General features: G+C 39.5%; 1 protein-coding gene across 2 annotated transcripts in view; it reads right to left on the reverse strand.

Annotated features, from left to right (window-relative positions):
- ASPG (asparaginase) overlaps positions 1–24,850 on the reverse strand; it is a 79,269-nt gene that overhangs the window by 36,316 nt on the left and 18,103 nt on the right. For both annotated transcript variants that reach the window (XM_039533666.1, XM_039533665.1), the window contains exons 4-9: positions 22,815–22,940; positions 20,387–20,470; positions 17,622–17,748; positions 9,513–9,625; positions 5,236–5,421; positions 924–1,037 (exon numbers count right to left, since the gene is read on the reverse strand). In XM_039533666.1, the coding sequence (XP_039389600.1) occupies positions 924–1,037; positions 5,236–5,421; positions 9,513–9,625; positions 17,622–17,748; positions 20,387–20,470; positions 22,815–22,940 (750 nt within the window). The remainder of the gene's footprint in view (positions 1–923; positions 1,038–5,235; positions 5,422–9,512; positions 9,626–17,621; positions 17,749–20,386; positions 20,471–22,814; positions 22,941–24,850) is intronic.

A 24,850-nucleotide genomic window follows, 5' to 3' on the forward strand; every position in this document is an offset into this window, starting at 1 on the left:
AAGACATTAATTAACCAAAACAAATCTGTCATTAACAAGTAATTATAAATATATAGCAAATTAATAAACACTTGAAAGTCAGGGATGCAGAGAAATGGTCTGTGTTTAAAGCACATACTCATTTCAAATCTTTTCATCTTAACAAAATTACATCTAACATTGACACTCAAGACTCACAGGCTTCAAATAAAGTGACAAGAATAATAAGATGCACCAGTTACTACATGAAGACTTAAATATAAACCCTGGGTGAAATCCAGGCTCCACTGAAATCAGTGACAAAGTTTTCATTGACTTCAATGGAGCCAGGATTTCACCTCAGTTCTGTTTCAGTTTGCACATTATTTATTTGGAGTCTGTGCTGAAGCCAGGGGCGGCTCTAGGAATTTTGCCGCCCCAAGCACGGAAGGCAGGCTGCCTTCGGCGGCTTGCCTGCGGACGGTCCGCCAAAGCCCCGCGGGACCAGCAGACCCTCTGCAGGCAAGCTGCTGAGGGCAGCCTGCCTGCCGCCCTCGCGGCGCCGGCAGAGTGCCCCCCGCGGCTTACCTCCCCAAGCACACGCTTGGCGTGCTGGGGCCTGGAGCCGCCCCTGGCTGAAGCTGCAGGACAGATCCACTGCTGAATTTAAAAGCAGAAGTTTTAAATATCGGTGCTGGTTTTCAACTTACCTCTATGCAGAGGTCTAAGGATTTTCTTTCCCCCTCAAATCTACCTATTTTCATAGTTCTATAACAACATTATTTTGCATAAAGTAAGAGGGTGTGAGGTATTCACATTAGATAGTGGAAGCGAATGCTCATAAATTAACAGAAAAGGTCAAATAATTTTACTTGTCAGAAGTCAGTGTAGTAAATATTAAAAAAAATAGATTTTGAAAACCAACCACTATTAAAAGTCTACTAAACTAACAGTGAAATATTTACCTCTTTCTTCTCCTCCCAGCTAAGATGGCTTTTGCTCAGTGTGTATGAGAGTTTAGCTAGGGCTGCTTCTGGTGTCATATCACCTCCTGGAATTACTCCTACAGCAGTGAGAGTCTGTGAATGAAAAGTATCAGAGAGGTAGCCGTGTTAGTCTGGATCTGTAAAAGCAGCAAAGAGTCCTGTGGCACATTATAGACTAACAGACGTATTGGAGCATGAGCTTTCGTGGGTGAATACCCACTTCGTCGGATGCATGTATCCAATACGTCTGTCTATAAGATGCCACAGGACTTTGTGAATGAAAAGAAACTTTGACTTAAGTAGCATAGTATTCAGAAACACTTCTATACAATATTGATGCATATGGGATTACGAGAGACCCAGAATGACCATTTTTTTATCCTAAAAGGAAAAGGTTATGGGTGTGCATTAACTACATAAAGAGTTGTTAGGTTAGCCCTTATTATAAAGCTGCAGTTACCAGCTTTTAAAATCAGTGTGTTTTTTAAATTGCCAAATATGTTGTTTTCCCACAAACATATTGACAAGTCATATTATGGGGTATTACCCTGGATGAATTCCAGTACTGCAGTGTGCTACCAATATGGGTGTTGTCAGACCATTCTAAGCTGCATTACCTGTGTATGATTTAGGATATGAGACTAGACTGCATAATTACAGTTCTGGCAAAAACCAAATAGTGCAATTAACTAATGACTGAACCAATGCAAAAACAGAACCAAATTGACTTATCTTCAGTATGTACATTTACAGAGCATACTGACCATGGAGTGAAGACAAAGGAGGTTTCCTTAAGATCTTCATGTACCATTTAAAACTTCCTTCTGTGCTGTAAAGTTACACAGTGTTTTCAGCCAAAGAACAGCTAAGGCTTTTTCAGGGGCCTTGATAAGAAGGGAAGTGATTTCCCCCACTTCCTATCACCACATAGACCCCTCAATTATAATCTGTTCTGGGGAGGTGGATCAGAGCGCAGATATTCAGTTACCGTAATTAAGAGAGTTTGAGATGAACCATGATTATTTAATCACTAAATCACCCGACTAGCTAAAATATGTACAGATGACAGGATAAAGCCACATGTAGTAAAGGTAACATGTTATTACCAGCTACACAAAATGTTATTTACTTTTTTTAAAATATAAAAAATTTAATACAATGTTTTTTAAACAAACTAATATTATAGTAAATTTCCAGAACTCAGCCAACATGTTTCCTCCACAGAGCTGTTACTCTTGAAAAGGGAAGGGCAGTGAAAAACCACCATTAAATAAATTCTGTAGAATTCAGCCAGAAGACACCATGGCTCTGTCCACGTTGGCAATGTTCTCCTGTACAGATACCAATATAAATAGGGTTTAGCCTCCATCAGTGGAAGTTGGTGAAGCCACATAATACATGCACCACGTTGAAAAGCTGGGGCCCAGGAATTAACAAGTGACTAAATAACCCTGTAAAGGTTTAATAAGATTAAATTAGGAAAACAGCACTTTGGATCAAACACAAGAAGTCATTTTCAGAGGTGCTTTACTTATGGAGAATTTTTCAGCCAAAATATAGGGGAAAAATTGCTACATTTTTGTTGAAGCAGAATGTCATATAGTAAATTAGATTTTGTTCTCATGAAATTTTGCAGTTTCAGGTATCTTGGGATTATTTAGTGAACAAACTTTACATTGTTTCAATTTTTACATTCAGTTGTTTGTTTATTGCTTTTTTCATTCTCCGTATATTTTGCATTAACCAACATGTATGGGAGCTCCATGATGGTCAAAGTAATCCCTCTAAATTCCCCATTTATGTAAGCCCAAAACTTTATAGCCTACTCAGTAAAAGATCTGACCTTATGTTTCAGAAGGTCTCAAGTTCAAATCTTGTGACGCCTGCTCTTTTGACATTTGTGACAGTCTGTTCCCCTATGTTCACCCCTTTTACAAGACTATGATAAATTTTGTACAAAGTATGCCTTGTGAGGTATTATCTGAAAACTCAATTTACTAATCATTATTGTCTTGGTAAAATATTTGTGGCAACATCATATGTAAAGTTATAACATTCTACTGTAATGACATTACTGAGACATGTTCTGAGTTTGAAAAAGGAGCCACAAACCAGTTCCTCGGAGACAAAAGGCAAACTGACACGTTAGCCAGATGTCAATGAAATCAAATGAACTATCACCTAGTTAAGTGGCCATTCTTTGGCAGGAAAAAGGATGTGAGCGAGATATTTACATCTTTGCAAAGAAACAGCTAGAGGTTCCCATCCCCACAGACTTTCTGTTTCCTGAACTCCAGTTGGAGATGACTCTCAAAGAAGAGGAAAAGTGTAAGAATGGAGAATAGACACCCCAAGTTATTCCTTCCTTATTTCTCTCTACCCACAGCAGCCATTACACCTGAGCAACAAAGAAACAGCTTTGGACTGAGGGAGAGATCCTGTCTGAAAGTAAAAAGCGGCAAAGAGTCCTGTGGCACCTTATAGACTAACAGAAGTATTGGAGCATGAGCTTTCATGGGTGAATATCCACTTTTTAAGATGAAGTGGGTATTTACCCACAAAAGCTTATGCTCCAATACTTCTGTCAGTCTATAAGGTTCCACAGGACTCTTTGCCTCTTTTTACAGATCCAGACTAACACAGCTACCCCTCTGATACTTGTCTGAAAGTAGTTTAGCCAGTAAGACTGCTGACACATGTGGTGAGAGAGGACTTTTGCTTTGATTCACTTAGCTTGTTAAGTTAGGTATTAGATGCATTTTACTTCTTTTTCCCTTGTAACCAATTCTGACTTTTATGCCTCATTACCTGTAATCATGTAAAATCTATCTTTCGGTAGTTGTTAAACTTGTTTTATTGTTTTATCTAAACTGGCATGCTTGGATTGAAGTGTTGGGACACTTCATTTGAGATAACAGGATTTAAGCATATAATTTTCTATTAATAAAATTATGGGCTTTATATAAGCTTGTGTTGTCCAGGAGAGGGCTGAGCAGTCCAAGATGCACATTTCTGACGACAGTCTGAGACTGGGAGTTTGCTGGTATTGCTCTACAGTGTAATTAAGAGTGGCTGGCTATAGCACTCTTGTAGTATAGCTGGGAGTAATTTACATGCTGGAGGCTGTGAGAGAGCAGACCAGGAATGGTTGCTCCCACAGTGAAGCAGTGTAAAAGGCTGGTGTAAAATCCCGTTTGGAGACTTGAAGGGACACAGCTGTTTAACAGTCCAGATTGTACCCTGGGTAATGTCACAATTCACGTTTCCCGTTTTCCTCAGTTATATATTAGGTTATAAGAAAGTTGTTGAAACAAAAAATAAATAAAGCTGCACCAAAATATTTTATGTATAAGAAACAATAATCTTTCTCCAGTAGGACTGAACGAAGTGATATTTATAAACACAAGGCATACTATGAAAAGATTAGCCATTGAATGGTCAATGGAGATCTGAAAGCAGGCGTAGGCTAGGGAATAGGAGGAAAGTTAAGCAAGACAAATGAACTTTCCTCCCACAATTCAGAATTCTCACACAGGTTATGAACACTGGTGGCGTCTGTAAGGTTCATTAGTACTACCAATATTTTGACTAACCAAAAAGGTTGTGAATTGCAAATAAAGTTAGGAAAACTCTATTAAAATGTGATGAATACCCTGAATACCAAGAGTGTCAGTATTTGCATATCAATTTGCTTTAAAGTAGCCTACACCTGCTTTCAGATCTCCAGAAGTCACAGACTACTGGCCTCCATTCAGAGGGACATCCCAATACATACTATACTGCTGAGCTCATTGGCACATTCAGATAGCCTAATGGGAGTCTTGAGGGTCAAGTAAGTGATGATGTTTAGAATATTTCAGAAGTTTGCCACCTTACTGAATGCCCTTATTTTGTAACTATTAAAGTAACTGCAAACCTGAAAAGGTATTACTTGACTTGTCTGCGCTGTGAGCCAGCACCACACTCACTGGAGTTCTTTTGGGATTGACATCAGCAGTATTTTGCAAATGGATGCTGGGGTGTCACACACACAGTAGAAGCCAACAATCAGTAAATTGGGATCAGATCTAGCTAATTACAAAATTCAGTCTAAAATAAAGGGCTTTTTTTTAATCTTGTTTGCAGATCAGCTTGAACCACTTAAAAGCTAACTGAATATGGCTGTTTTATAGACAACATCTTCCTGTAGCTAGATGTTTGTTTTCTAGCATATTAAACATACAGCCAATCACGTAAGTGAAATATTTCTTTTACATAATGTTGCAATCAGAAATTGCTGTATTTCTCTCACCTGTCCAGTTGCATAGACTGCAGCAACACTCCCTCGTAAGCACTGGGTACAATTCAGAATCACTACTTTTCGTTCTGTTGCTTTCTTCAGTTCATCTAGCAAATCTTGTCGATTATTTGGTGCATTACCAGTTCCGTAAGTTTCAAGTACAATGCCCTCCATTGGAGGCTGAAGAAATGCCTTCACCTATTTAAAATAAGGTGTTAAAGTATTACAATGCCATGCCTTTAATGTTATATAATTCAATTAGCAACTCCTTTCTCCCCCATAAATGTTTTTCAAAAGATCTTACAAAAGCAGTGGATGGCACTCACGAGCCAAAAAAAAAAAAAAAGGAATTAAACTTCTTGCTACCATGATTGACAGTATTTATAGAGAGTATCCCCACCGAGGTACCATACAGTAGCACAAACATATTAACCATGTTCAGAGCTTTATATCTGTATATGACTAATCCAGTACCAAAGTATATGGAAAAACAAATTGGAAGGGAGGGTTCAAGACAGGTTGGTAGATGCTTACAAATATTGTGGCAGTAGTGGCATCTTTGAGGAAAAAAAATAAGTATGCGAAAGGATGGACCAAGATGGACTTCAGTGGGAAACAAGTTCCAAATTTTACATGACATCAGAGCACAAATAAGAATATGGGACCCCTGAAAGGTTACACAGTGTCAGTATAGACTAAACCTGGAATTAGCCAGGGCCTACACCATTGAGGATATTAAAAACCAACAGTGTCAATTTAAAGTCAATCTACCACAAAACAGGGTCAGTATAAAAAAATTTACAGGGTAAACACTTAATTTGATTAGAGTTTCTCAAGCCAGTGAGGAAATATGCAGTTGAATACTGGTGTGTGTGTGTGTGTGTGTGTGTGTGTGTGTGTGTGTGTGTGTGTGTGTGTGTGTGTGTGTGTGTGTGTGTGTGTGTGTGTGTGTGTGTGTGTGTGTGTGTGTGTGTGTGTGTGTGAGAGAGAGAGAGAGAGAGAGAGAGAGAGAGAACATACTCTCTTTGGACCCCTACACAGAAATTAATTGCAAAAATGAAACCTCATGATTTACATGAGGGCATGTTTTACACTTGTGAGGTTGTCAACTAATAAATAAGGGTGCGGCCTGTACAAATTGCACAACTGGAAAAACTATTTTCATACTGCTTCTGACACATGGCTTTCCAAGGCAAGGGCACTGTCAAAAAGTGATGCCATGATTACTAATAATCACATGGTACTTTCAAACAAGTTCCCTCAATAAGAGGTGCATACAGAAGTGTTTAGTTAAAATGTCATTATGTCTCAAGCAGGAATCAGTGTCTTACAAATAATAAGTCCTTCATCTACACTGGCCATTTGTGGTGATCATTTTTAAAAAAATAAGGCTGGGATTTTCAAAAAGAAGGCTATGGGAGTTGGGAAACAACTTCTTTAAACTCCTATGAAAATCCCAAAGGGATAGATTTTAAAATAATGGCAATTTTCTACAGGAAGGGCTGATTAAAATGACCTTAGGGAGAAAAGGATGGCAAGCTATTGTTTAAATACATTACATAGGCTATCTGCAGTATTGTAGCCATGTTGGTGCCAGGATATTAGAGAGACAAGGTGGGTGAGGGTAATATATTTTATTGGATCAACTTCCGCTAGGGAAAGAGAGAAGCTTTCAAGCTCTGTGTGAACTCAAAAGCTTGTTTCTTTCACCAACAGAAGTTGATCCAATAAAAGCTATTACCCTCACCCATCTTATCTGTCTTACATAAGCTATGCACTTGCATGATGACTGAACACTATTTCATAAATGTAAATGTATTACTTGTAAATGCAGAAATATTCATAAATGGAACACCACATTCACAGAATTCTTACTTGATACATTTGAACCACAATGATAAAATCTACCATGTTTAGTACATATGCCTTCCAAACATTAGAAAACAAAATCATAATGAAGCCTGCAGGAATTAATTTAAATTCAAGAGACGGTTCATTTAACTGAAGAGTCGAGGGGAGGGGAGGGAGAAGTAGTTTTCTATGGGCCAATTGGTAACCACGCAGCTACTGTATCTCATCAATGTAAGGAGTCATCTAGTGAAATTATTTTAAACAACTTAGATATTTCTTTGTTGATCACATAAACTACTTGCAATACACTACAGTTGCCTATGAGGCTAACTATACAATTGGAGTTTTATTACAAATCTACCACCTGACTACATTTCCATCTGTTCAGATTCACCTAAAAAAAGACTAGTATAATTGAGGAATTTCTGCTTAAACTACTGGATGCAATTTAAGCTGACAATGGCCACGAGAAAGATAACTCAGGTTGGTGGAACATCAAAAACAGACACACCGGCACTTCAATCCTGAACTTTGCAACCCCTAACTTTTTGGCACCCTTCTGCCTAGTGGACACATCAGTAGGTCAAAATACACTATGGAATTTTTAGTATGCAGCCGCAAGATATACACGACCAGTTTGCGCACGGCACACCAGAACGCTCATAGATTTACACCTCTGTTTGCCATGCACTAACTCTCTGTATAGACAAGCCGTACACATTTCATGCAAAGTGAAAGAGCTTCAGAAAGGAGAGACAGACCTATCCCAAAATACCCTCTGACTAGTGGCTAGTCAGGGTTGGGGCACTCACCTCAGAGGTGGAAGACCTGGGTTCAAGACCCTGGTCTAAAATCAGGAAGAGGAGGGATTTGAACTCCCATGCTACATATCCTGGATGAGTGCTCTAACCACTGGACTATTGAGTATATAAGGCAGGAGGGGGCACCGCTTCAACACATTTTGTGCAATGCCTGATCTGGTAAGGTGCTTTTAGGTGGCCTCTCTATACGCCAACTGGATTTGGCCCCACAAGCGAGATAGGCTGTGGAAATGCCTAGTTTGTGAATCCTGCCAGGGCCTAGGGGTGAGTTAGGCACAAAGCTGCTCAGTGGCATCAGGACTTAGGTGGCTTTATGCATGCCCATCAGCAGACATGTAGGCAGCTAGGGAACTATAAGGTGGAATCTTAGGTGCCTAGGGACTTTAGGCACCTACAGGTTTCAGTGGACCTGAACGGGGGGTGTGAGTGTCAGTGGCACCTAAATGTTGAACGGAGGCACCTAAAATAGCAGTTAGGCACCTAACTTCCCCTCGTGAATCTAGCCCATACCATACCTCAATTCTGCAAAGCAACCTCCTAGAATTGGCCTCTGTGGAGTCCCATTGTTATCAATAGGGCTCCAGGTGTTCACAAGGGTGCAGGGGTTCACATTAGCACATCACAGAAAAGGATCAGAGCCCTGAATCCTTAAACCAGTTGCAGGAAGAAGCATGAATTGTAGAAAAGGGCACAATTTCCTCACTCCATTTCCCCATATTGTATATGCCTGCATACCTTTGGCAACGTGTATATTATACACACACACTTGACTGCATGGCAAATAGATACTTCTGGCCATTATAGCTTGCACGTGCTTGTCAAGAGTTCAAATACATCTTCCAGACACATCGAAGTGATACATTATCAATTCCAAAGCCCACGTGATTCAGGTTAAAGGTACTTTTAAAACCTTCAAAAATAGTTTTCCATGCTAGGACTGTTCAGTCATATTACTACCAGGAATGTTTCCCAACACAATTAGGGTACATTGCTTAATACTGTTTACCAAAACAATTAAACATCTTAAGAACATAAGAAAGATCATACTGAGTCAGACCAATGGTCCATCCACCCCAGTATCCTGTCTTCTGACAAAAATAATGAGGAGTACTTGTGGCACTTTAGAGACTAACAAATTTATTTGGGCATAAGCTTTCATGGGCTAAAACCCACTTCATGAGATGCGTGGAGTGGAAAATACAGTCAGAAGATATATATACATAGTACCAATTCTAACAAGACAATTCAATTAAAGTGGGCTATTATCAACAGGAGGAAAAATCCTCCCTTTTGTTTCCTATCTTTTAACCAGTTATTGATCCACGAGAGGACCTTCCCTTTTATCCCTTTTACTTTGCTTAAGAGCCTTTGGGGAGGGACCTTGCCAAAGGCTTTCTGAAAATCTAAGTACACTATATCCACTGGATCACCCTTTTCCACGTGCTTCTCAAAGAATTCTAGTAGATTCGCGAGGCATGATTTCCCTTTACAAAAAGATCTGATCAATTTTTCCATCTATAACAACAGGTATTGCATCATTGCAGCTCTGTTAGGCCAAGCAGCCATGTGTTTGGATACTCTTTCTACCATTTCAACAATTAAAAACAGAATACTTACAGTGGCAGCATTAATTCCTGGGAAGATTCGCAGCAGCCCAACATTCCTGTTCATGTTAGTGTGGACCTTAAACTTCTCTGTGGTGTTGGCTCTCCACACTGTTTCCCAGTTAACTGTTAAAGAGAAATAGAACACCATAAAGAAAGAGAAGTCTGACTGCTCATTTAATTAAGCTTCACAACATTATATTAAGTGTATTTGTAGTACTTCATACTTCCTTATTTTTAAAATCTGTACTATAATTCATTAGTATGACCTTCATAAAAAAAAATTAAAAAGGAGAAGAGAAGGAATAATCAAGAGTGCCAACCAAAATAGCTGATCTTTATTATGATCCTATATTTCAATAGTGTCCAAAGGAACCATTAGGTCAGGCTTCATCATGCTCTATTTTAAATCTTAAAATTATAAATAATTTAGATCTCCAGAAAAAAAAACAATATTATTCAGCAGAAAAGTTTCCACATTATTATTCCCCCATGTATTTATTTATATAATACAGCAGCTCAGTTATAAAATACTAATTTAAGACAATAAATATTAAATGCAAGTGTATCTGTTTGGTCCTTACTAGTGAACAGCATGATCTGCTGTTAAAAAAAGTAGACACTACATTCTAATATAATCTTCTGAAAATGTAAAGTAATTCAGTGATTGTGCAAAGTCCTTGACTGAAAATCCACTTACACCTACGCCATCATTACTATCCCCTGTTATAAACTACCCTCCTTCTACCTTCACCTGTTTAGAATACTTGGAAGGTTTGGGGCAACAGAATGGTATGAAGACAGTCTAACGTAAATGAAACATTTACTTTTCACACATTTTAATCAGGACTTCATTATTTTGTAATTGGAATTATATCAACAAGTACTCCAAGTCAGACAAAATACATCTTCTCAACTATGAAAGATGTGACACAAATTCCAAATGTCATATTAAAGACAGATGTTGTTACTATTGCCACTAATCATCTCCAGACCTTATAATGTAGTTACTAATGATTAAATAAAAAAGCAAGGATTCAATTAACTGTGATTATATATTTAAAGCCAGATGCCAGCTGTTTCATAGTCTGTGTTCCATTATTAAAAACCAAATCATGCATTATGGATTCCAAAAAGTTTACTATTCCAATGCAAGAGAGAAATGTCAGTAACTGACAACTTGTAGAAGGGGCTTTGGCATTACTCCTCAGGGCATTCTGCATCAAAAAATTAAAAATTCTGCGCCCCCCCCCAAAAAAAATTCTGCACACAATATTTTAAAATTCTGCAAATTTTATTTGTCAAAAAAATGTGGAGGCTCCAGCATGGCCTTGGGAAGTACAGGCCACTGGCTGCACAGAGGTGGGAGATCACTCTGCAGCTCCTCCCCAACCCCCAGGACATGGCTCAGCAGTGAGGCTGCACGCAACCCTGACAGAGTCCAAGGACCAAGCCTGCCCTAGAAACACCCCCAGGCCCTACTCCCCCCTGCCAGGTGCACCAGATGTGGAAAAATCCATGGATGAAAATAAAATTAATAGCAGAAATACAGAAGGCACTTGATGTATGCTCAGAAGGCACTGGATGTATGCTCAGTTGCTCAACATTAATCAAGTCCTAATGGCTCAAATGAATCATAGCTCTATGTTCAATCGTGTAACATGCAAATACTTTCTATAATCTGAAAAACACTGTGTTTGATAAAACTTCAACTGCAAAGCAGGATCCTAAATCAGCTGCAAAAAGCATTCCACCACAATAGCCCTACAGACCAGGACACCTAGCCTTTGAAGATGGATCAACTCTACTGCAGCAAATCAGTATTTGATGAGAATAGCAAGCACCACTTATTCTCCACACTTTTATCCCATTTTACACTGGTTTAAGATTCTGTCTCCCACCATGTTTCAACTGCTTCCCTTCCTGCATCCAGCATGGCATCCTCTTCACACACAGAATAGCTGAAGTACTCTTAGGTTTAAATAAAACAGGGAAAAAGTGGCCTACAATGTTTACAATAAGAAGCTGCAACAAAAGAAGGCATCTGGAAGCTGTTATAACTCATATCCCAAACAAAAGCTTCTTTCTGGGATCGTGTCAAGGGAAACTCTCATATGTGCCTGTAATGAACTGTACCGAAACATCATTAACTAGACTTGAAAATCTCCATCACTCGGTCTCCAATAGTTTGATTCCAACCCCTTGATTCTATTTAGCAAGGAAGAATTTATTGGGGCAAAATTACTGGTCGGGGGTTGAAGATGTGATAGCTCTCTCACCCAGACCAGGAGGCTCTACAGGTAAGTGGGTGTTAAAGAAATTTTTGAGCCCTGTTCATCATAACCATAGGTGGGAGGAGAGAGAGAGCAGCAGCAGTATTTACTATGATGCCAAGAATTCCCAGTTCTCTTTTTCCCCTGCAACAAGGGATTTTTTTTAAAGCTGTCTCATCTACACTCAAAGCCAGTGCCACCTAAAGGACACAAAAGCTTTTTTTCTTCTATACTCAGTCAAAGATTAGACTTTGCTGAGACATCCTTCAGAATGTATGTTACCTACTTCGGAAACTATCAGTGTACTTAATGTTTTCTTAAAAAAATCTGAAGAGTGAATTAGACCTAACCTGGTTAACTTTGCCAAAATAAGATTAAACCATCTCTCATTAGAGATCCATGCCAAGATAAGAAGACTAACGCTGAGATAACCAGCACAGGTCTAATGTTTACCTTATATTTTCTGAACCTATGTCTGAAAATGCACTCTACTGAATAATGCTCTGTGTTCGAAATGTTACAGCATTAATGGAGGAAAGTAACTTATCCCAGAAGAGAGATCTATTTTAAACAAAATTAATATAGCCAGAAAACTTTCCTCTAGTTAGCATCATTCCCCACACCAAGAGTTTTGCTGATCTGCTTAATGCAGATCATGACTTCAGGGATAAGAGTAGCAGTTATCTTTACAAATGACATTTTTCCATCCTGAAATTAACACCACTTGTACATTCTGCTCTGGCTTCCAACCTAATGAATCCAACTGAGCTGGATTAGTTCTCAAACAAACAAAAGTATAAATCCTTCCATGTCCAGCTAAGGCTTGTTCTGAGCCATTTCAAATCATGCAGAGAGCCATACACAAACTCATTCAGTAATTCTTTTGCACTGTTTGTGTTATCATATACAATATCCAAAAAATGGAGAAATTTTCCATGTCATGGCTCAATTTGTGCACAATTTATGTCATTCTGTTGGATGAACATGCTATCCCACAACTTCTGCAGCTACATCAGGTTGCGTGGATTGTTTGATGAAAATAATCTTAAGAACTGCCAATATGAAGTAAGGAAGCTTATAGATAGGCAGATGAAGTATGAGAATTTCTACCTTTCTGTGTTCAGAATAGTGCTTTATGGAATCCTATATGATGAACTGGCTAACGAGAGGAGTTATTCATTGAGCTTTTGGCACATTGCAACAGATAACGAGCAACTTGTTCTGACTTGGATGGGCTATGCTTGTAAAAAAAAGCTTTCAACTGATGTAGCATACATACTCCTCTGCATTATGTAAATTTGAGTACAAAGCTGATTATTTTAGGAACAAAGATAAGCACATTACTCATCTTCCTCAGAAACAGGCAAGCCTCTAAAGAGGATGTACACTATTTTAAAAGTTAGGTAATTATATTTTAGTGTACTAAATGTCCAACACGGCCTGGGGCAGGAAGGAAAACAGGCCAAAGCATATGAGATACAAAAACAAAAATTTAAAACCTTAAAGATTTTCAAAATTGGGTGCCTAAAATTAGACACCTACAAATGTGGTCTGATTTTCAAATGTGCCAAGCATTCACAATTCCCTTTCATTTCAGACCCTTCTGAGATAATCAGGCCACTTTCTGAGGAGTCTAATTTTAAGCAGCCAAGTTTGAAAGTTTTGACCTTCATACATAACTGTATGCTAAACCATTTTTGGCAGAGGGATTGGGGGGCAGAAGGTGTTGTGGTGTCTGGAAGTCTGGCTAGCTTCTGTTCCATTGTTAAGCCTCAGCACGAACCAGACTGTGACACCATTGTTACCATACAATCCAGTTGAAGTATGAAGAGGTTGATTTAGTATATTGTGCAGACTTTTTAAGATTTTAAATTTGTGTTTTATATCCCACAAGGTGTAATATCTGAGATATCCGTGACAGGATGTCAGAATGTGTGTACTGAGGATGTTGTTCACTTGAAAGGTTTAGAATTACTGAATAGAAAGGAGTAAGAATGTGGAAGGTTCCAGGGTCATAGGTCCTGGAAGGTAAATGAAAACCTCTTTTCCCTTTACAGAAGGGAATCTAATAAAGAGAAGACCATACATCAGGACAGAGGGAAAGAAATCAAACTAATACAACACATTCTAGAAAGCAGCAAACTTTTGTTAGGCAACACATACACAAACACCACAATACAGGTTTGAACTCATTCATTATAGGAGTACAGTAGCTTTAAAAGTGACACCTCCCTAAGGAGTGGTGACTGAACTCAAAGTTATGAAATCAAACAAGAAATACAGCTTTTAATGATCGCAAAGCTCCAGTCAAACAGCAGCACTTTCTTCTCACCCTCCTCTGCAAAGTGACAGGCAAGTCGTACCATTATATAAGCTACACCAGTGTTCATTAGAATTCAGGGTGACAGCCAATGGGTGGAGAGCACAAACCAACTTATGGATGGTTCTTAAAGGTGGAAAGCAAGACAAAAAAATACAGCTGCCTTTTTCTGGCAATAATTTGTCATAATTGATACACACCTTTTGAAATGAGTCTATCCCAACTAAATATTCATTCCAACAATAAACATGTCTGTATTTGTAAGAAAAAAATACCTTAATGTAGAGAGCTGATATTTACCTTGATAATATGAATAAACAAATGACTTGGGCTTTTTACTATGTACAGCCGGAACTGCCTAATACTGCCAAGCAAAACACAGTAACCTGGCCAATGATAACTAACCATCCTCTGTCTTTTACGTTAGTGATGCTATTAAGGTTGATAGTGTGCATCCTCTCAACTTTCCCTGTTATATCTATCTGCAAAGTCCAAGCAATTTTTTTATGTACTTGATTTTTCCTGCATAAATCTTTCAATGTTTCTTTAAAAAAAATAAAGAAAACAAAACCACAATGATGACAACCTCAGCACTCAAAATCCATATGCTAACAAACCACATGCATGTGTGATGGAGAAAAACTAGGTAGAATAAAGAAGCAGATTTTAGTTTGATACTTTCAGGCAATAAAATACTTTTGGATGATTTAGTTGGGGACTGATCCTGCTTTGAGCAGGGGGTTGGACTAGATGACCTCCTGAGGTCCCTTCTAACCCTGATATTCTATGATTCTATGAATAAAGAGTAGCTGAAGTGAGAAATACGTTATGAAATGCACTGAGACTGTCCTTATACACTGTAGTTAGTAATTAGCCTGGGCTTCTTTTTTGTCTGCTCCGTTCAAATCGGTAAGGCATCACTGGAATCAAGGTCTGTTCTTGATCACTGACGATACTACAAATATATTTTTTAATGTATTCCAATGCTTTTTGTCCTATGCTGCATCAGGAACTTAGAGTAAGTATTTCATGGGTGCTTCCTGAGGCTTGTTCACATGAACAGCACTCTGGAATCTTTTAACCGGTGCCTACAAGAATCAAGCTCACCAGATCCAAAATTTTGGGGAAGTTGATACAGCCAGTGGGTCCAGAGATGGACAATGGGACTGAAGGAAGGTGCTGCCAAAGTCATAGGAAACTTCTAAATATTGACCGGGGACATTAAAGGAAAAAAGAGGATTGATGAGGTCTGAAACCAACCACAAGGACTGATCAGTGGGAGCATGGATCAATGGGGAAAAAACGAGAAGAGCAACTGGAGGTGAAGAGGCTGCTGCAGATGCACAGAATGCAGATTAACCTTCTCTATTCTGCCTCACTCTTTGGTTCTGAGACAGATACAGCATAGCATAGCTCTCTAACCGCCAGCAGTATCTCTCCACCTCACCCTTCTGCACCAATTAATCAGTCATAGTGGGCTCTGGTCCCATTATACTCCCACCTTCCATTCTCTTGCTGGAAACAGATAATCAACTCCTCCTAATCTCTCTCACACACCTCCCAAGCCCAGCCTGTCTTCCACTTTGTAGACCTGTGGAGCTGGATTCTCAGTGGAAAGTTTCTGTAGACTGCCTATATCTCCTTCTGGAACTGACAGCAAATTGGAAGCAGACTGAAGCAGCCAGGGACAGCTCCAGCTTTTTTGCTGACCCAATCGGCAAAGAGACGGGGGGGGGGAAAAAAGGCATTTCAATGGAGGAGTTCTGCTTACAATTTAATGGGACATTATGGCCAGGAAAAAGTAACTGATAGCTTTATTGTTTTTCTACTACAAAAAACAGGTACTCATAAAGCAGATCATTTGAACCCAAGAAAGAATTTACATAAAATTTGATTCCATTATTGATCATTAAGAAAACCAAATATTTATAATGTCATTTATCCCAGTTTATAAAAATTCAAAGGAAAAATTCAAGACAACCCATCCCAGTATTCAGAAATAGTACAAAGGGAAGCATTCTGGTTAACCTAATACATTAAATAGCTGTATTTTTTCCTTAACTACAGAAGTCATTTATTTGCCTGAGTTAATTTTAACTAAATTGTGATAGCAACAGTAAGAAAGAGATTCCCTTTATCTCCCAGATGTTCTGAAGGCAGTTATTGTGGGGACTCTCGCAAGATGCACCTCAGTTCTGAGAAGTACAAACTCACTATTCCAATCTTGGAATGTGGCTGAATGGACTGTCAATGTACTTTAAATTTTAAAAAAATAAATTATAGTTGGTTTTTTTTTTTAAACACTGCTCATCATCATAGTATCTGTATAAACATTAATGGAATTATCCTTACAAGAGCATTCTGAGATAGGGAAGTATTATTAACTTAATTTTTCAACTGCAGAAAACTGAGGGACAGAAAAGTTAAGTGACCTCTTAAGGTTACACAGGAGGCCTGTGACATAGCAAGGAACAGAACTCAGATCTTCCAAATCCTAATCTAATGTCTTAGCCACAGTACCAGTCTTTTCAACAACACTAACAGGAGAGGTTTTTCAAGTTAGGTGGACATCCACTAGGGACTAGCGATGAGGGAAGGAGGTGAAAGGTTAGTGCATCCATTCCCTGCACCACTTTTACCCCCAGATATATTATTTAAATTAACTGGACACTGGCACGAACAGATAATTTTCAGAAGTATGAAATATATCTTGGTCAAGGTTTGTAGCAACCCCTTGACACCTTGATGTTTTAAATAAGTTTCTTCACCAAAAAGGAACTTCATCCATCACATATGCATAATCATTTGTGACAGTAACTTTGCATACTGGTACTGAAATCCTTATGTATTTTTTAATAATTAAAAAAACAAAAGGAACACACATCTAGATTGCCTAATGTCTAAATAAATTAGGAAGAAAGATTAAATTTTAGATCTATCAACATTAACAGTGTCCCTCTGATTTAAAAGAATCTTAGTTTCTTAAGCACCTAATAAAGCACCTTACCAAATGACTATGAACTAAAGTGCAGACACAAACAATCTGTCAAAAACTGTACGGATGCTGCCCCACCTGCTGTGCCTTATTTCAGCGATCCAGTGTAATCATTAAAGAGATTAAACTACTTTGTTCTTTCATTTTTCCCTACCTTATTTTATCCCTAGACCAAGCATTGTTGTGGCAGAAGAGCATATTCCCAAAATGCTTCCCTCCGAGAGTCTGAATATTTGTTAAGAATCAATCCAGCCATGTCTATGTATATTAGAGAACTGTACAAAATCTACCTGCAGTTTAATCGCTGATTCTTATATCTTATACAACTATCATTTTAACAACTTCTAGGGCACATGGAGTGGTGTCAAGACACAAATGGCATAACACAATGCTTTTAAATCACATCCATACTTAAGAAAATGTGTGTCTCAATTGTTTAAGTACTGATCAAATCCTGAAACAGCTCTTGAGGAAGGTAGTGCGCTTTTGCATGTGTCACAAATTACAAAGGGCTTAAACGATGAAATTGCTTACCTGTAATATCAACCTCAGCATTTGCAAGTGGAGGCAGGTTAGGTGAGGAAAAGGCATTGAAACTCCCAGCATCCACCTTAGTCACCCTATTTCCCCTGTACAGTTTATGATAAAAATACAGGCACACCTACAAGAAAAATAAAGAAACACGTCTGTGTAGAAGCCAATAATTAAAGATATAAATAAATATTGTTGTCTGCCCCTTTTAAAACGTTTTCTAATCTTTAAACTAATGAGAATTACTTAGAGGTTGGCAGATTTACAACCCTGACACTTTTTTTTTTTAAGTGGAATGCCTGTCACTTTATGGATTGTTCTTTAACTCTTAAAAAGTTAAACCTTAACTAGTTACATAATTCCCTCACAAGAGCAGGCAAAGTCTAGGAAAGACAGCGAAGGCTGTTTCTTTGGGGTTTTTTGGTCAAGTTTAAGTGGAGGTAGGTGAGAAGAAAAGAGAGGACTTTTAAAGAGCTGTTATGAGCATCTGAAAATCAAAGTCCAATTGCTTTTTGGTGGCTTACACAAAATGGTCAAGTTTTTCCAAAGGGACTAGTGATTTTGGATACATTCATTTTTGGGTGCCCAATTTAAGATGCCTAAAAGGCATCAGGCGACTCCATGCTTAGTAAAAAGTCAGTCCCCTTCAAGACGAACTCCACAAAAATTACGGCACTGAAAACCGCTAAAAACAATGAGTCGTCCTTGTGACACCTTAGAAACTAACAAATTTATTTGGACATAAGCTGTCTTGGGCTAGAACCCACTTCATCAGATGCATGGAGTGGAAAATACAGGAGCAGGTATAAATACATGAAAAGATGGGAGTTGCAAACTGGACATCATCAAATTAGGCCTGAATAAAGACTGGGAGTGGTTGAGTCATTACAAAACCTAAACCAGGGGTCTCAAACTCAAATGACCACGAAGGCCACATGAGGGCTAGTTCATTGGCCCGAGGGTCGCATCACTGCCAGGAAGTTGGGCTGCAGGAGGGGTGTGGGATGCGGCAGGGGGCTCAGGGCAGGGGCTTGGGTGCAGGAGGGGGTTGAGGTTCAGGCAGGGGGCTCAAGACAGGGAGTTTGGGTGCAGCAGGGGATTGGGGTTCAGAAAGGGGGCTCAGGGCAGGGGATTGGGGTGCAGAAGGGGTGTGGGATGCAGCAGGGGGCTCAGGGCATGGGGTTGAGGTATGGGGTGCAGCAGGGAGCTCAGGGCAGGGAGTTGGGGTGCAGGAGGGGGTTGAGGGTCAGGCAGGGGGCTCAGGGCAGGGAGTTGGGGGTGGGGTGCAGGAGGTCTTCGGGCTCTGGGGCGGCAGCGGCGCACGCCAGGGCCGGGGCTGGGGCCAGGGCCGGGGCCGGGGCCAGGGCCAGGACTGGCAGCCTGCCCTGGCCCTGGCCCCGCTCCGCTCCGGGAAGTAGCTGGAACCATGTCCCTGCAGCACCTGGAGGAGGGGGATGCTGGGCTCCGTGCGCTGCTTGCCGCGCCTCCAGGTACTTACCCCGAAGCTCCCATTGGCTGCGGTTCCCTGTTCCCGGCCAATGGGAGCTGCGGGGGGGGGGGGCAGTGCCTAGAAGCCAGGGCAACACAGAGACAGAACCCTCTGCTTCTTCCCCCCCACACCCCTCCAGCTGCAGGGACGTGATGCCAGCCGCTTCAGGGAGCAGCGTGGGGCTTGAGGGGGGCAATCCCGCGGGTGTAGTTTGCCCACCCCTCGCCTGGAGGTAGGCCGGGGGGGCAGGTGCAAGCCGCTTGGTGGACCGCAGGAAATAGCCCCACGGGCCACATGTTTGAGACCCCTGACCTAAACCTAATTTCCCCCATACTAATTTCTCCCTACTGTTACTCACACCTTCTTGTCAACTGTTTGAAATGGGCCACTCTCATTACCACTACAAAAGTTATTTTTCCTCACTTGGTATCCTACTGTTAATTGAATTGTCTCATTAGACTGACCTCACACTTGGTAAGGCAACTCCCATCTTTTCATGTATTTATACCTGCTCCTGTATTTTCTACTCCATGCATCTGATGAAGTGGGTTCTAGCCCATGAAAGTTTATGCCCAAATAAATTTGTTAGTCTCTAAGGTGCCACAAGGGCTCCTTGTTCTTTTTGCTGATACAGGCTAACACGGCTACCACTCTGAAACCTTAAAATTACTAGTCACTTTGGAAAATCTTGGTCAGTAAGCTGCTGGTCTTAACCCACATCAAACTGGCAGTTTCAGAACAGAGACAGACTGAATGAGGGTGAAAACTGAACTACTGTCTCTCTCCGCTTGATGGGTGGGTTCTGCTGGTCAGATTTCAAGCATATTAGTGAGGCAGTGTGGGGAAGCTTCCACAGTTGCTGAGTGTGATGTCCTTTATTAACATAACAGGCACTACTATCTCTACAGAGGCAAAAATTCTCTACATTTCACCAGTCTTAAACGTCTCTTCAATTTTAACTATTCTCACCACCTCCACCACCACACCACTACTTGTTTCGAGTCTCAAGCACAGTGTGCAAATGAAAATCTTTGATTTCAAGTCTACTGCACTAGTATGTCAGAGACATGACAAGTCTATACAATATATTAGGAACATACTGGTAAGTTAAGCCTGACAACAGCACGCGCACTGTGTCAGATGGGGGTCTGTTAGCCTTGACAGGGTTCCTTTAAAGATCAATGCACATACCTTGTTAGTTAACAGATATATTTTAAAAGTGTAAACATTTGGTTTTACTAGATTCAGGAAAGCAAATTCTGATGCTAGGGAAACAGACCTCAGGAATTACAAACTGTCCAGCGATCAGCAGCGCCCCTAGTAGGTTAGCTCGACCATCATTCCGCAATTCATATATAGGCACCTAAGAAGAAGAGACTGAAATTACACCCCATTTCTTATATATAAACAGAAGAAGAGATTCCAGTTCACGCAATACAAATCCAGTATAAAACATGAATAATTTATGTAACAATCAAGGCAATTCTCTCATTATATCATTTACGGTGAATAAGATTTACTTCTTCATCCAAACTAACTATTTTAGACAGAAGCAGATGGTGGAATTTCTCCCTCTGAATGTAAAACAGATTAAGCAACTGCATATTTTCTTTCAGAAGTGAAAGCCAGGTTAGCAACAATATCAAGAACAGAAAATGTGTGTACTCAGTTCTTCAGTGAGGAAGCATGAGGGAGAAAAGTGTACAGAGAGTAAGATGAGCAACAGCCTCACTTCATTCAGAGTTACCCATAGCATCATCTGAGGATATAATTTGCCCTACCCTTCCTGGCTGGATATAAAACGTGAACAGGTAGTTTGTTATTGACAGACTAGGACAAGACTAAATGTAGAGAATTTGTGTGGTTACTTTAAGGATGATGACTTCTAAGCCTTTTTAGAATGAATCTTTATTAGCAAAATCATCCCCAATGTCTGAGCTCCTTTAAACAATGCAAAAGTTAAGACTGCATGCTCAGCTGCTGGTTCATGTGCCAGGCAGATCTTTAGATAATACAGCAAAAAATGAAAGTAAAATCCTTATTTTTTTTAATGAAGTAAACAGTACAGCTAATCCTACAAACCCACCACCATTTAGAGACAGTGACCTGCATTCTATTCCTTCTTTATCATCCAAATTCTTTACTAAGTCCCAAGTACAAACTCAATCATGTAATAAATAACAACAACACTCAGATCTTATATAGCACATTTCATCAGAAGCTCTCAAAGTGCTTTACGAAGGAGGTAAGTATCCTCCTCCTCTTTTTACAGATGGAGAAACTGAGGCACAGAGATGATATGATTTGCCCAAGGTCACCTAGTAGATTAGTAGCAAAGCTGGGAATAAAATCCAAGTCTTCAGAGTCCCAGTCCAGTGCTTTAGACACTAGATTACACTGCCTCTCCTGCACAAACCCAGAGATAACAATAGGAATACACAATTATTGTTCTTTAATTAAATTGTGATAGTGCCTAGATGCCAATCAGGCTGGGGTCCAATTGTGCTAGGCACTGTACAACCATAAAGAGGAAGGCAGCCCCTGACCCAAAGATCTTACAGTCTTAAAAAAAAACAAAAAAAACCCATAACGGATTAAACCAACAAGCAGGTTGAGAAGGCAGGGTAACAAAATAATAGGATGTGCATAATTCTTAGTCAATCAGGAGTGGTAATAATAACTTGCTGCCTGCGTACCTATTGTGTCAATAAAAGCATAATATGGCCTGGACCTTTATTACTTGGGGAAATGAATGTTTCTCAGATCTCAAGTTCATTTTTCAGAGCTAGCAATAAATAAATATTTTTATTTGCAACAGATCATGTTTGATGTGGAAGTTACTGGAAGATAATAGATGAAATCTCACAATACCATTTTTCAAGTCACTTTTAAGACTAGAGTTGCACTTTTATGTTTAAACAAACAGCAGAGGCCATTCTGGTAAAACAGCAGGCGTAAAATGCACACTGGTGCAAAATAAAAAGTCAGCTTCAGACACAACATGGTAAGGCCCAATCACCAGGGTGATGGAGATGAATAAATTAAAGGAAGCATGCCAACTGTGAAATTGGGCATAAGACATCCCACTCCTATACCATGTTAGACACACCGTGGCCAAGGAAGCACATGCATCCTGTCCTGGCAATCATAAAAGGGTTAAAAATGGAGACAAAGAGTATTGAAAAAATTAAGTTAATTGTCTCCCACAACAAAGAGATGGGTGATTGCTACACTCAGATACAAAAATAATCCACATACAACAGCCCAGGACAGGATAACAATTTATAAAGGAATATAAGCCTCCATGCTCCTGGGCTTAAACAAACCGCTAACAGCCTGGTTTTAGGCAGATGTTTCCTATATAAAGAGGTTATTACACAATAGCCCACTACAGGATTTGTTGCACCTTCCTCAGAAGCATCCAGTACTGGCCACTGCTGGCAGCTGGACTAGGACCACTACTGGTCTGATTTAATATGGCAGTTCTTATGTTTCCAGAATCACTAACAATAAAAAAAAACCTGTGAACAGATCCTCTGCTGGTGTGAGCTTCCATGGCTCTATTGAAATCAATGACAACTGACAATTCATACCAGCAGAGAATCTGCCCCTGAAAGTCTAAAGCATATAGTGTTAATCAGTATACTATGAAATTTACCTACAGACACACTAAAATAAAAATGCATTTGACCTGAATTAAGGTTTACCTGAGATCCTGTCAGAACAATGGTTTTACCCAGGTTCTCACACATGAAGGATAAAGCTGAAGCAGTATATGCCATTGTGTCCGTGCCATGAAGGATCACAAAACCATCGTATTGTTCATAGTATTTCTGGAGATGGAAAGACATTTTTTCACATTAAACAGAATTAGAATAATGCTGTGCTGGTGCTGACACAAATCAAACATATATTGCTTTACTTCTGCTACTGCAGGGTGATCATTTTAACTGCTATACATTAAAAGTACTATATTTTATATATAAAATATGTTTCCTCCTAGAGAAGTCCAGGTTTTCAGTTTAACATAATTAAGAGTTAATAAGGCAAATCAACATAAAATCTAGTTCTTCTAACTAATTATGGAAGAGTCAAAGACAGATTTGTCTATGTATACATATTAATGCAGCATTTTTAAACCAGAAGACTGCTAATTAAGAAAAGTTTAGCAATGGCTTTAAACAGGAATGTTAACATATGTAAATCTGTCGCACAGTCTGATTTCTTGTAGCTGCTTTTACTCTGGAGATTACACCATTTACAAGAACAGATTAGGCAAACCAGTACTATCGTACCACACCAAAAACAGCCCATTTAATCCAATTGGCAGAAAGGCAAATTGCCAGCGTAAGAGTGCCCTCTTCCGTTCAGAAGTTAACACTGAAGTAACTATTGCATGATGTTTAACTTTTCATTGGTCATGTTACTGTGAATCTGGATTCTCTAACAAAGGCAGATGAATAAGCATGAAATTGTCACTACTGTAGGTCCATGGCTAAGTAACAAACTGAAAGAGCTCTCACAAAAAAGGACCTCTGCTATTGTTAATATGAACTATTCAAGACATGTACACATTTTAAAAGTAAGGAATGTGAAGGCCTCATAATATTCTGGGTTGTAATAGTACAAAGGCACGCAGTTCACAGCAGATTCTGTTGGAATGAAGACATCCGCTAGGTTTCGGAAGGGGGAAGGGGAAGGCCAAAACCCTTCACTATTTAATGAGCTGTTCATACAAGACATTTCCTAGTGTAATTCTGCTGTCTTCATTTTTTTAACTGCTATTTTACCTTTGATTTTCAGTTGAGCATGTGCCAGCAACAGCATGGAAGTCAGCACATGCATGTTTGTTTGTTTTCATGAAATGGAATATTTCTTTTAATGATGTTATTTGCCAGAATAAGCAAGCATTAGTTTAAGTTTTGCACTACTATGTCATCTGACAATATCACCTCCTCTACCACATGCTGATTTCTACCTCTGTACTTGCCTACAGATACTCAAATGGGTACTATTGCCACCTACTCAGAATTTGATGGGGCTCAGTTCTGCAAGTTAAATATGCAGGAAATAAAAGGGATCAAAAATCTCTTTGGGGACAAATCAACATGTCATGATGCCAAATTGTAACATGCTAAAGTCCGCACTTAAGTTATGACATGATACTGTGGTGGTATGTCATGGTAAGACTGTCCAAGGCAATCAAGCTTAAACTGTGGCTGTGGTCAGAAAAATGATCATGTGTCCCTTCTTACTCAACCAATATGCTCCCTGTGTTCTTTCAGAGTCTCATTTGCTTACACTACAAAAGTAAATTTTATTATTTAATATTCCCATTAGCTCTGTAATACTAATGCAGCTATGGGAGAGTGAGCTGGATTTGTTTCTGGCCTGTGCATCATCAACATATAGTTAACTGACATTTCAGTGGCAGAATCTTTATTGAGAATGATGTATCAGCCAGAAAGAACATAGCTTGACTTAAATTCTGAGTTTGAAGAGCTGGCAAATTAGAAAAAACATCTTTTAATTTGGAACCTGAGCAGATTTGATCTGAAGATCATTGATTCACAAATGTGAAACCCCACAATTCCATTTTTACAGAGTTATTTTTCAGCATGGAACCAGACTACAAGAGTCCTATTTTATTTGTACTTTACTGCTAAGTGTTAGTAACACATGGATGGAAATTTAATTTAGCTTCACATTAAGGACCAGATTCTTATCTGATATGAACTGGTGT

The sequence above is a fragment of the Mauremys reevesii genome, linkage group 4 (genome assembly GCF_016161935.1).
Source record: "Mauremys reevesii isolate NIE-2019 linkage group 4, ASM1616193v1, whole genome shotgun sequence".
NCBI classification, from domain to species: Eukaryota; Metazoa; Chordata; order Testudines; family Geoemydidae; genus Mauremys; species Mauremys reevesii.